General features: G+C 45.2%; 2 protein-coding genes across 3 annotated transcripts in view; one reads left to right on the plus strand and one right to left on the minus strand.

Annotated features, from left to right (window-relative positions):
• PTGES (prostaglandin E synthase) overlaps positions 1 to 12,554 on the minus strand; it is a 377,050-nt gene that overhangs the window by 358,754 nt on the left and 5,742 nt on the right. The window lies entirely within an intron of this gene.
• Positions 1 to 12,554, plus strand: part of ASS1 (argininosuccinate synthase 1) — a 76,827-nt gene that overhangs the window by 22,656 nt on the left and 41,617 nt on the right. For both annotated transcript variants that reach the window (XM_063316076.1, XM_063316075.1), the window contains exons 7-8: positions 194 to 264; positions 1,855 to 1,885. In XM_063316076.1, coding sequence (XP_063172146.1) covers positions 194 to 264; positions 1,855 to 1,885 — 102 coding nt within the window. The remainder of the gene's footprint in view (positions 1 to 193; positions 265 to 1,854; positions 1,886 to 12,554) is intronic.

Raw genomic sequence — 12,554 nt, forward strand, 5'->3', positions numbered from 1 at the left:
GTTTCATGGACCTAAACTTTACAAAAGTGGGGTTTACATTATTTTGGGGCAGGCAAGAATGGTTTACTCTGCAAATTAAGTGAAGGGAATTGCAATTGGGCACAGTTTATATCTGGACCACGATGTGGGTGCTTGGTTTGCGCTCCCAATCTCTAATGTTGATTTTCTTTTTATTCTTTTCATGTTGTTATAGGACCATGGCATTCCCGTGCCTGTCACCCCATCTAGTCCCTGGAGCATGGATGAAAATCTTATGCATATTAGGTGAGGACCAGAGAAAACTCTTGTTTGATTTGAGATTCCATATGTAACTTAGCAGGGGACAGTTAGATGCCCTTGAGACTTGACCAGCTGGGGACGTTGGCCGCAACCGCCCTAGGTTGCCTGTCTTTGCTCTCTTGTGTTCAAAGATAGAGTGCCCCTGCACTTGGAGGCTCTCCTGGGTCAACTAAGGGCATTTGTGTTTAATTGAGGGAGACTTTGAAAAATCCATCAGTGGTAACTGCCACTTTTTCTGCTGGTTAATTCCGCCAAGTTAAAAAAAAAATCCACATTTTCCCTGCTTGTTGGGAAGCAGCGTCAATGGAATACAGATTCTTTGTGGACGGGGATTTGGACGCTGCCTGGATATCAAAAGTTTCAGGAAAGCCCACCTTAGAGAGAGAGAGAGAGGGTAAAATATAAATGCATTTTTAACTGCTGTTATGAAGATTGGAAGTCGCTTTTTATAACCTTTTCTTTTCTGTTTCTTTTCCCACTTATTCCTTACTTTTCTTTATTTTCTTTATTTCCTTGTCAAAACATGTACTGTTTCTATCTTGTTAAAAATTTATTGAATATATATATTTTAAATCTGTTCAGTCGTGTCCATTTCTCAGAGGCTGCCTGTTCAAGTCCCTGCAGTTTTCCTGGCAAGGTTTTTTGGAGGTGGTTTGCCATTGCCTCCTTCTTAGGGCTGAGAGAGAGCGACTGGCCCAAGGTCCCCCAGCTGGCTTTGTGCCTAAGGTGGGACTAGAACTCACAGCCCCCCAGTTTCTAGCCTGGTGCCTTAACCACTAGACCAAACTGGCTCTCTGATGATAGAGATAGGGATAGAGATATAAAGTTTTAGGCAGGCCCACAGGAGAATTAAGTGGCTTAATTTTCCAGCATATTGGCTTTTTTTCCCCATCTGAGTTGGGTTGGAGGTCAGAAGAAGACATCTGCCATCTTGAATCTTCTTGAATGAAGGTGTCCTTGGGGCAGTATCCTGATCCTGGAGGGGCAAATTGTGTTGCTTTTTGGAATAAGAGGACAGCAACACTTTGGATGCATTCTCAAAGGGGCTGGTGGAAGGACTCAAAGGGGCTAGTTGGGAGACGTGGTGAGTTCCCAACTCCGCTTCACCAGGAAGCAACTTAGAAGCAAGATCATCCCCCCCATCATCCCCTCCCTAGGAACACATGGAAGTGTGGGAAACTGCTTGTGAGAGGCGTGTGCAAGAAAAGGCAGACGTTTGCACACTTGCCTTGCCCATCAGTAAACGCAGGTGGGAACGTCCCCTGCGAAAATGTCACCAATGTCTCTCCTTGGAAAGAAATTTTGGGAGCAAATTCTCTGTCATCGAGTAGATTAGTTGAGAAGCAAAAGGGGGGGGGAGAAGGGAGGATTTATTTATTTATTTACTGGCAGGGGGTGCATATGGGAGGTGTGAGGCCAGCTTGGGGGAGAGTAGAAAAAGAGGGTTACGTTTTCTGTTCAGCTCTCGCATCAAGTTTTCTATCTACGCCAATGGCTCACTGATATATTGGTCTTCATCTTATTTTATTTTATTTTTTTCCCCCTTCTTTCTGGTTGGATCTCCACCCTCCAAAGCTATGAAGCTGGTATCTTGGAGAACCCCAAGGTAAGAGGGCCATAGACGGCTTGGAGAAACATCTGGAGATCTTCTCCAGTCCCATGATATACCCCTCCCCAGGGTTGGCTTAACCATGGTTTAATGAATAAAACCCCAGTGGGTCAGCTTCACGTAATGCAAGAGGGCAAAACAGGTGTTGGCTTCTATGTGAGCCCAACCCAAATCAACAGCTCTGGTGAAGATACATCAACAATGTAACTTGGGGTAAGGAAGCATCATTTTGCTGTTATTAACATGTTATCTTGCTAATAGGGTGGGTCCATCCTGGTATGAAAATATTGGAACGGAACTCCATGTGGTAGAGAACTGAAGACTTGCAGATTCCCATGAACACCCCCATCCCTTGTTCCTGTGTTCTTGGACTCTTCTCAGCACCCCCCACCCCATTTTACAAGAGCAGGGAAATAGGAAACATGAAAGGGGGGAGGAGTTACGGTGCCTTCTGCACCACCCGTTTTGAGCTTGGCTTGCAGGCCAATTCGGCATTTAAAAAAAAGCTGTGAACCATGCTTTCATCTCAACATGTTTGTTCTGCACCTATTCCAGACTCTCTTTGAGCCCCTAACTACCCTGGGGTATTCCAGAGCACAAAGGCCCACAATTAGTTGGTGCTTCAAACTTTCTAAGCTGGGGGAATGTAGACTAGGCTGGCCTGTATCTCCAACTGCCACAAGGTAAAGCCCCTGAGAATGAGACTCCATTTCTTAATTCTCATGAACTTGCTTGCTAATTCAGTGCCGTTCTCACATGCTTATATATTCTTTCAGTGTTTCTCAACCTCGGCCGTTTTCAGATGAGTGGATTTCAACTCCCAGAATTCCCAGCATTCTGGGAGTTGAAGTCCACCCATCTGAAAGTGGCCGAGGTTGAGAAACACTGTATTCTTTGATTCTTCCATCTCGGTGATGGGCAGTCGAATGGTGCGCCAAGTCTTGCCCCTTTGGCGTGTTCTGAAAACTCCATAGTGTTTTCACTGGGAGCATCCCGGGTTCCCATCTCTCAAGGGCGCTGACATTATGACATCGTTGATGCGTTTGTGTGAATCAGGCCTCCCTCCAATGGAGATGGCTGCATTTTGTTGGGAGAGGCTGTTTGGTAGTGGCTAGTGGGGGTCAAAATCAGATGCCCCACTTGTGAACCCCACAAAATCTTGCACACGCTTGCCGGAAACCTCCTAAGAGAAGCTTTTAACGCAACGGAAGGGGAGTTGTGCTAAGCTACGTGAAAAATTGGGTGAGTTTTTCTTAATTGCCTTTACTTAAAGAGAGCCAGTGTGGTGTAGTGGTTAAAGGACCTGGATTAGAAGCCAGGAGACCTTAGGCAGAGAAGCCAGCTGAGAGATTTTGGGTCAGCCAGCCAGGCTCAGCCATAGATGAAGGTCCTGACTGCCCACTTCCAAAAATGTTGCCAAGAAAAAAATGCACAGACTTGTTCCTGTTGGTCACCAGGAGTCAAGGTTGACTTGGTGGACCATAACAATGACAAACAGAAGGAAAAGAGGCTCTCCCCCATATAATCACTTTACAGAATCACTAAAGCAGTATTTCTCAACCTCAGCAACTTGAAGATGTGTGGACTTCAACCCCCAGAATTCCCCAGTCAGCCATGGCTGGCTGGGGAATTCTGGGAATTGAAGTCCACACATCTTCAAGTTGCTGACGTTGAGAAACACTGCCCTAAAGGATTGCCTAGTTCATGATAACTGTCGGTAAGTAATCTAGGTCTGTAAGCAACTTTTTCAGATGTTGCAAGTAACAGCTGGTCTTCAGACCATTGAGGAACTTGGAGCTAAAGTAGATCTTTCCAACGTTGAGGACAAGGGCGTGGAGAATCCATTCCAGTTGTCAACTGTTATTGACCTTGTAGGTTTGTCGTTCCAAAGCATGTTGTTGTTGTTAGTTGCCACCCAAAGCATGTAGCCCTCCAAAAATATGAGAACCCCTCTCAAAGCCAGATTAGTAGACGTGAAAACTTCTGTCCAGAATTTAACCCTTGGCGAGCAATTTCGGTGGCTGTGAACCCTTTGGAGGCTGTATTGTTGGGTGGCAATGGGTTGGGTGAATGCAGCCGAGTTTTCTTGGGCAGAGCTGAAGGGGGTGCCCCGCCAGTCCTCTCATTGTTCCATTGTGTGCCCACTGGGTGAACGAGGGTGCTGCTTTTGCGACGTCTTAATGGGAAAAATGGTTTTGTTGCCTGCTGCTTCGGTCTCTTTCCACTTCATGCTCTGCTGGATTCGCTGTGCTAGGAGAGCTACTTAAACTATCCATCAGCACTAATTAGACAATCAGTCAATGAGGGTGGGGGTAGGCAGAGAGGCAAGGAGAAGAGAATTGGAGAAAATTCCCTTCCATGCAGCTCCAGATCTTCCTAGGCTTCTAAGGTTTATGCTTTACCCCAAAAGGAGGTTGACTGTTGCACCTCTGCGTGATCCTTAGCCCACCTTTCTTCCAATCAACCCTAGCTTCCTTCTCTAGAGTCACTGTAGACGGTGTCTATTGTGTCTCTGCTGCTATCTTGGCTGTCTGTTCCCATCACACGTAGACGTTTCTACTGCGTCTTTCCCACTGGGAGAAGACTGATTTAATCAAGGCCAGTGAAGAAGTCCTCAACTTCAGGAGAACTTCTCTTGTGACTCTGTGTGATTTATTCTTTTGGATTTGCTTGCTTCCAATTCCTTGGTCTGGAGGGAAAGCATAGATAAGATTGGCATGTAACATGTAACAGTTCTCTCTCATTCTGACCCGGATACCTTTTTAAAAAAGAGCAAGATCCAATATTAGCATTTATCTATTCCTGACTGTATTTCCTTACAAAATAGGCATTTGGAATGGCATCATCTCATCTGCCTGTTGCCCATTTTGAAACCTATTTTATCCTAAAAGGTGAATTTTTAAGTTCATCTTGTAAAGAACGGATAGATCTATCCATTTCCATTTTGGTTATTTGTCTAATTTTTAGTCTATTTCATTCTGTTTCCACAGCAGTCTAACTTTTTTTTTTAAAGGGAAGAGTGTAATTATTGGACTTGGTTATTTTTTTTTCCTGGGCCTTCCTGCCTAATCTATTAGATTAGATTAAGAGATAATAAACCCGTTTGAGTCATCTAATTAAAACTCTTTGTATCAGACTGATTCACAAAATCTGAACCTCATTGGTGATTGCTTGGATTTTATTCAATTCTCTTAACCAATCCTAATACCTGCGTGTTCCTGCATTTTTAATCCTTTTTGGGGTTTTTTCCTGTTTTTTCACTGGAGAGCTGCATACCAAATTTGAGAAAATGCAATTTTAATGGATAACTCTCCAAAAGTGTGGAATTAATTATTTCATGAAGATGCAGACTCATGACGTTCCCTCCCCCATTCCTACATTTCAACACTTGCTCTTGAGCAGAGATCTGCATTGCAAAACTTGGATACATTTGGAAATGGAAGCTGATAATCTTCACATTAATTGATAACTTCTCCAAGTGTGGAGGCCCCCAACATCTCTCATTTCACTGTGAGTTCTCCTTCCTGGGATGAATAGTCCTTGAAGGTCATAGTTGAGAGTCAGAACTTCCATATTGTCCTCCAAGGTAGGTTTTTGATGATCCAAATGGACTTTTTAGGCCATGATTCACTATGGGTAGTTGAAGATAGATCAACTTCACTTCACTGCCCATACTTTCTGTTTCCTATCCCTTTTTTCCTTCTCTCAACTTCCTTCTCCTTCTCCTTCTCCTTCTCCTTCTCCTTCTCCTTCTCCTTCTCCTTCTCCTTCTCCTTCTCCTTCTCCCTCTCCTCCTTCTCCTTCTCCTTCTCCTTCCCTCCCTCCCTCCCTCCCTCATCTTTCTCTGTTTCCCCTTCCTTGCTTCCTTCCTTGCTTCCTTCCTTGCTTCCTTCCTTCCTTCCTTCCTTCCTTCCTTCCTTCCTTCCTTCCTTCTGTCATCTTTCTGTTTCCTATCCCTTCCTTCCTTCCTTCCCCTTCCCCTTCCCCTTCCCCTTCCCCTTCTCCTTCTCCTTCCCTCCCTCATCTTTCTCTGTTTCCCCTTCCTTCCTTCCTTCCTTCCTTCCTTCCTTCCTTCCTTCCTTCCTTCCTTCCTTCCTTCCTTCCTTCCTTCCTTCCTTCCTTCCTTCCTTCCTTCCTTCCTTCCTTCCTTCCTTCCTTCCTTCCTTCCTTCCTTGCAAATCAAAATCCAGAAAGGCCAATTTTCTGGCATTTCTCTCTTTGGGATGGGTGCCCTGGGATTCTGATTGCTCCTGAGGTGGGAAAAATGGTCCTCAGCTGCCCTAAGTTGGCCCCAAAATCTTCCCCCCCTCCCTCCTCCTCCCTCGGAGTGCCCTCCCCACGAGGGTCCTGCCAGTCCAGGGATTTGAAAACAGATGGTTGAGCTATTTTCTGCCTCTGTGAGGCCTGATTGAGGAGCAATGAGGCAGCTAATGCTGAGAAAGATAGAAATTTACTTGCTTTAACTTCATATGGCCATCCTGAAAAGACTTCATTCAGTCCCAGCCACAACAATATCAACTTGGATGAATAAACCATTTGCGGCATTGATAGCTGTGCATCATAGTTTAATTCATGGACCATTTACTTCCAATTTTTTCCCCCCTCTCCTCTCAGGCCCTATTCTTTTGGCTTCCCTCCAGCCCCCCCATTCCCCTCCCCTTCTTCCATTGCCCCTTTAAAGATGGCATTGCAATCCCCGTTCGCCTGTGGTGTGGGAGAAATGGGAGGCACTGATACCCCATCGGAAACCTGGCCCACAGTTTGGGTTGGCCTTTATGAGGGAAAGGGAATAACCCCCCAAAGTTAGCCACAGGGATTAATTTTAATTTTTTAAAGTTATTTTAGTTTTCCGTTGGTTGAGAAGCTTGAAGACACAGCTGGTTTTGCCTTTAGATATTCTTGAGCTTCCTTTCAGCTCACCTCCTTTCTCTCCTCTGTTCTGGTCCTCCGGAGCATCCAAGTTATTCCTAAACTCAAAACAAACCCGCGTTTCACAACCGGCAGGATCACGGCTAAGTAAAAAGAGCAGGAGATGTAAAACTGAAATCCCTGGTCCATGTAATCAGACCCCCCCTCTCCATTTGTGGGTTTTGAGGGTACCTGTGTTTGCGGTGTTAAACAACGGAAGCAAGAAATAAGGAGGAGGGTTGGTTTTCTTCACATTAAAGATACATTTAAGGAGGAAGGAAAATGAAATGAGAAAAAAAAATCTAATCTCTTCTACTTTATACGAGGTCACGCAACCTTCCATCTTTAATTTTCTGTATGGGTGCATCTTATGCCTGTATTTGTATGTTCAGGCTGTATATAGATTCTCTCGGCATTGCTGATGCATCAGATATTTCATTCCTATGGAAATCAGTCACCTGCACGTTTTTAATTCATCAACTGGGCCAAGCCCTGGTTTGTTTTGGCCACTGTTTATTGAATGAGCCCCCCAAACTGGGTTTATTTGTGTCAAGCCACTAATCATGGCTTACAAAGCACAGTGGCTGATTCATCCAACTGCTCTGGGCTTAGTATGCTCTGTTGATGGAGCTATAGGCCAGCTGGAAGAGTTACAGTTTGCATTTCACAAATGTGTGTTGGATAAAAAGAACAGGCAATCTGCTGTTTGTTGCAATCTGAAATCTAGCACAATCCTTAACTCCAATGTTCTAGTTGAATAGTAGCTGGTTTGATTGCCATACAGGAGCAAATGAATAACATTAGAACTCCAAAATGGGGCTCATGTTGAATGTGGAAAGCCTCTTTGGAGCGCTTTCACGAGATGGCTGGCTGGGTGAGTGGAGTTACTTGGAAACAATTGGCTGTAGGCCAACAAAATGTTTTTTTTTTCATCAAGCATGAGTAGATGCCACCATTTTCTTCAAAAGCAAGGGAATTTCAGTTGGTGGAGGGCCCAACGTTGGGTAGAAGAGCTGATTCCCTAGATGATAGAAAGAAAAATTCAGAACGATCTTGGTTTGCTTAGATACTTTTATTTATTTATTTTATATCCTGCCTTTATTAAATTTATATCCCATCTAAGCTCAAGGGTTCTGGGCCCCATTTTAAGAAAAAACTTGGCAAACTGGAACAGGTTTGGAGAAGGATGGGAAGGGTGATCAAGGAAGTAGACACAAAGTTGTCCTATGCTGAAGGATGGTCAAGGAGGTAGACGCAAAGTTGTCCTATGCTGAAGGATGGTCAAGGAGGTAGACGCAAAGTTGTCCTGTGCTGAAGGATGGTCAAGGAGGTAGACGCAAAGTTGTCCTATGCTGAAGGATGGTCAAGGAGGTAGACGCAAAGTTGTCCTGTGCCAGAGCTGTGTCAAATTAACCTACAGAAGAGAAGAACGTGTTTTTCAAATACCTGTAAAGGTGTCCCACCCAAGGTGGTCAACACCATTTTCTCCCACCGTTTCAGAGTACAGGACCAGGAGAGTTCTTAACTGCAGGCAGATAAGTTCTACATGGATGTTAGAAGAAACTTCAATAAGAGCACAAGGACAGTGGAATCAATGATCCAGTGCAGCGTTTCTCAACCTTGGCAACTTTAAGGTGTGTGGACTTCTACTGCCAGAATTCCCCAGCCAGCATGGGAGTTGAAGCCCACACTTCTTAAAGTTGCCACGGTTGAGAAACACTGTTTTAGAGAGGTTGAAGACCCCTTCAATGGATGTGGTCAAGCCGAAGCTGTCAGAGATGCTGACTTGAGATTCCTATACTGAATAATAGGTGAACCTTGGTGGCTTCTCCAACATCATCATCCCAAATGATTAAAAGATTGAGGGCAGCATTGAGTCCAGTGGCAATCAAGCCTCCAAGGACCTAGCCAGCAGCCTCAGTTACAAGTCATGTGTCATCAGAAGGATGCATGGTGCCGCTGCACAAATGACGGGATCGTGACACAATTTGCATCAGTCATGTTGTGACGTCTGATGCAAGTACTAAATCATGATTTGCTGCATTTGCTACCCCCAGTAGCCTTCAGGGGACTGGTTCTTTGCTTGGAGTCATTGGGAACATTGATTCTAGTCTCTTTTCTGTGAAACCACCTCCATAGTTCATCCCACATCACAGAGCCTTAAAAGGAAGCATTTCTTCCTTCTGGGATTTGCACAAAGATATCAGCCAGGCGGACGTCATCAAAAGCCCTAAGCCAACCATGGTGGGCCTTGCGTTGAGTCAACATACTGCGATAATGGTGGTTTGTACCATGATGAAGTAAAAGGTGGTTTGATATCCAGATAAAATGCCAAGGCAAGATATTCCACTTCCCCCAAGTTTTTAATTGTTCTTTTTCACCTGATCTTACAGCACTGCTGAGTGTGCTTAGTCAGTCCTCATGTATTGATTCTAAATAATTTTGAACCTGTTTTTATACGTGAGAAGTGCTCGGAACAGCCAGCACAAATATTGGTAGACAAAATTTAGGAAGATAAATCTGAGCCCAAGTTGATCGAGAACTCTCCTATAGGGGTAGCTCTACCATATAAGTTCTATCCATAACCTGGTTATACTTTGCAAAAAATACGCCATGCTTTTTTCACATTATTGGTGTCTTTTTTCCCCTTTTAATTTCTACAGAATTTGGGGGTGCCCCCCACCACCACCATTTGCACCATGTTCTTCCAGTCCTGGATTTCAGTCCAGATTTTATGGACTGAGAAAAGGGTTCCTGAGTCCAGCTGAATATTCCTGAAATTCTGGTGTCTCCCAACAAACAAGAATTAGTAGGATGTAGAAGATCTTCTTGGTTAGGGTTAGGAGGACAGCGGCCAATTTTACGATGGAATCTGTCCTCTTGAAATAGAAGTTGTAGGTACATCAACTATCAGTAGCTATGATTCCCAGATGGAAGTTTGAGATGTATTGCGTTGAAAGGTATGGGCCACACATGGGTGTAAAGCATGAGGGAGATGGCTAGTCTTCCCTTGTCTTGATGACCTTCGAAGGAATCTCTAGCAATCTTCTGGCCACCATTGGACCAACAGTGGGTGAGCTCAGTTGGACTTTGCTGCCATACTTCTCTTTTCCTACCAAAGATTCCACTTTCCTTGGGTTTTGCCCTGGGGTCTTTGGTGATGTCATTGCCCAGACCCTCTCGGTGGGCAGGTTAGAAGCAGATCTTCCCCTCCCTTCTGCTAAGCTCAAATTTCTCATGCCCATCTTGTCTGCTGCTTTTGGGGGAGAGGACCGGGTGCTGGAACAGGAGGGAGCCATTCTTCTGGGTTTGGTTAAACGCAGTGACATCACACCTTCTCATACCGGTTGAGGGAAATCGATCCACATGGTTTAAATAATTAAGTCACTGTCCCACCACTTTGTCCTCCTGGCTGTCTCCCATCTGTTCTTGGTGTCTGTTTGATGGGATAAATGCTTTGGTTGGACATCAGCCAGCAAGCTGTCTAAGTGGAGTCTCATCCAGTGATATCCGTGAGCTGCTCATTCTGAGGAGGAAGTGCGTTAGACTTTTGGTCATCCCTGCATGAGATGTGTCCCCTCAAGATGGACCCATCTTTCATTTTTCATAGAGGCCAGTCAGTGTTCTGAGCTAGGTTGCTTCTGATGTAGCAGTGATGCATTGGTTGGTTGGTTGGCTGGTTTTAAAAAGCAAGTGAGCTCTTCCTCCATTGGAAGTAAGTCTACAGATCTGGGCTGCAAAACTCTAAACCACCACCAGATGGAAGTAGCATAAGAAGATCCTGCATCTCTTGGCTGCTACCTGTGGCCAGCTGGAGAATTGCATCCTAAATCTTTTAGCACTATTGGAAGTTTCTGAATGGAAGCTGGATCCAGCCTTTCCTTGACCGGGGTGATCCTCTGGTCACTTGCCCACTTTTCCTGGCTGTGGGATAAACCATTGTGCTTCTCCAAGAGAAAAAAGTTGGCTTCAAGATTAAGTTCAGTACAAATGCAGCTTAGCAGACAGACAATTCTATGGCTTCATGTTAAATTTCTGGCTCTGTGGCTCATTTGGGTGGCACTGGGCTTTAAAAGCTGAGGACAAGCACTTTGAACGGTGCCCAGAAGGCAGCTGTTACCTGTGGGAGTGTATATGCAGCCTGTAAAGCCAGAAAGCGTAGCATCTAATCCATAATGGCTGGTCCTGGGCAATACGAGACTCCAAATTTATGCAGACAGTACTGAAGCTTGATTGGCAGCCTGTGGCTATGCTCGATCCTAAAAGTTGGCTTCTAAGTTTAAGCCAGTTTTGAGTTTGGGCCTCTGCAGCTTGCAAGGAAGCCCGCTCCTCTTTATCAAGTGGAATACAGGTAGTCCTCGCTTAACAACCATTTGTTTAGTGATGATTCAAACTTACGATGGTGCTGAAAAAACTGACTTACGACCAGTCCTCACACTTACAGCCACCACAGCATCCGCACGGTCACGTGATCATGATTTGGGCACTTGGCAACTGCTTTGCATTTGTGAGCATCACAGTGTCCCATGGTCACGTGATCACCATTTTCGACTTCCCAGCCAGCTTCTGGCAAGCAAAATCAACGGGGAAACGCATGATTGGCTTAACGACTGCATGGTTGGCTTAATGCCCACAGTGATTCGCTTAACGACCACCACAAAACAGGTCGTAAAATCAGGTCGGATTTGTTTAATGGCCATTTCGCTTAGCAACCAAAATGCTGGTCCCAATTGTGGCCGTTAAGCGAGGACTACCTATATGTTGAACAGTAGAAGATGCCATGAATTTTTGTTTTTTTCTGAGCTCTTCCCTTCTCCCCTCTCCCCACTTTGAAAGAAATGGGTCCCCCATCTCTACCCCCCCCGCATGCCTCCAAACGTGGAAATTTCTCGAAAGTGCTTGAGGCATACAATAATTATGGGAACAGAAGGTATTTCCCCCCCCACACACACCAGCCCTGATGAGGCAGCCCTGCACTATAAAATCTGGCGAAAGGTGTGGTGGGGGGAGAAAGAAATATATTTATACATAAAGGTTGATGTGTTTTCAAAATGAGTTTTTGCTTTGTTCCTCTATTTTCCCCCTGGGTGTATTAACCTCAGGGGCATTGTCAAGAAAACACAGTCTACAGGATCACCTGCTGAGGTCAAGAGCAGTTATTAGTTTTTCGGTCAATGCAGAATAAACCCCCATTTCTCCATGGCTGTCTCTCTCTCTCTCTCTCTCTCCCCCCCCCACTCTGTTTTGCTGCTTCCCCCGCCCTGAAAAAACTCACACTTTCCCTTCCTTGTCTGACTTTTTCTTCCAGAACTATCTGTCTCCAGCTGTGGGGGCGTCGAAGAAGAAGATGAGATCAAGTTGAGGGGAAAAAATTGTCTTGATTTCACTAGTCCTTTGTTTGCAGACCCTTTCGGCCTTCTCCTCTCGCAGGGAAGGCAACACTCAGAGTTTCTGTATCTCGGCTTGGGCAAACTTATGGCCATTCAGGAAAGGTGCCAGCTGCCAGGATGGGGCTGGGGTGTGGTCAGGCGTGTGTGCAAAGGCGTGGCGCTTGATCTGTGTGCAAAGACAGGCTAGCTCAGATAACGCTGGTCAGGGACCATAATGATGGTACTATTGTTACTAGCCAAGAGTTGGGCTTCAACCAGCATAGGCAGAGCCTCACCTTCATGTCCAACTGAAGTAGGTCATCTTGGTTAATTAAAGTGTGGCTTTGTCCTTAAAAAAGAGCCAGTTAGAGGAACGTGCAGCTTTTCCA

The sequence above is a fragment of the Candoia aspera genome, chromosome 16 (genome assembly GCF_035149785.1).
Source record: "Candoia aspera isolate rCanAsp1 chromosome 16, rCanAsp1.hap2, whole genome shotgun sequence".
Lineage (NCBI taxonomy): Eukaryota > Metazoa > Chordata > Lepidosauria > Squamata > Boidae > Candoia > Candoia aspera.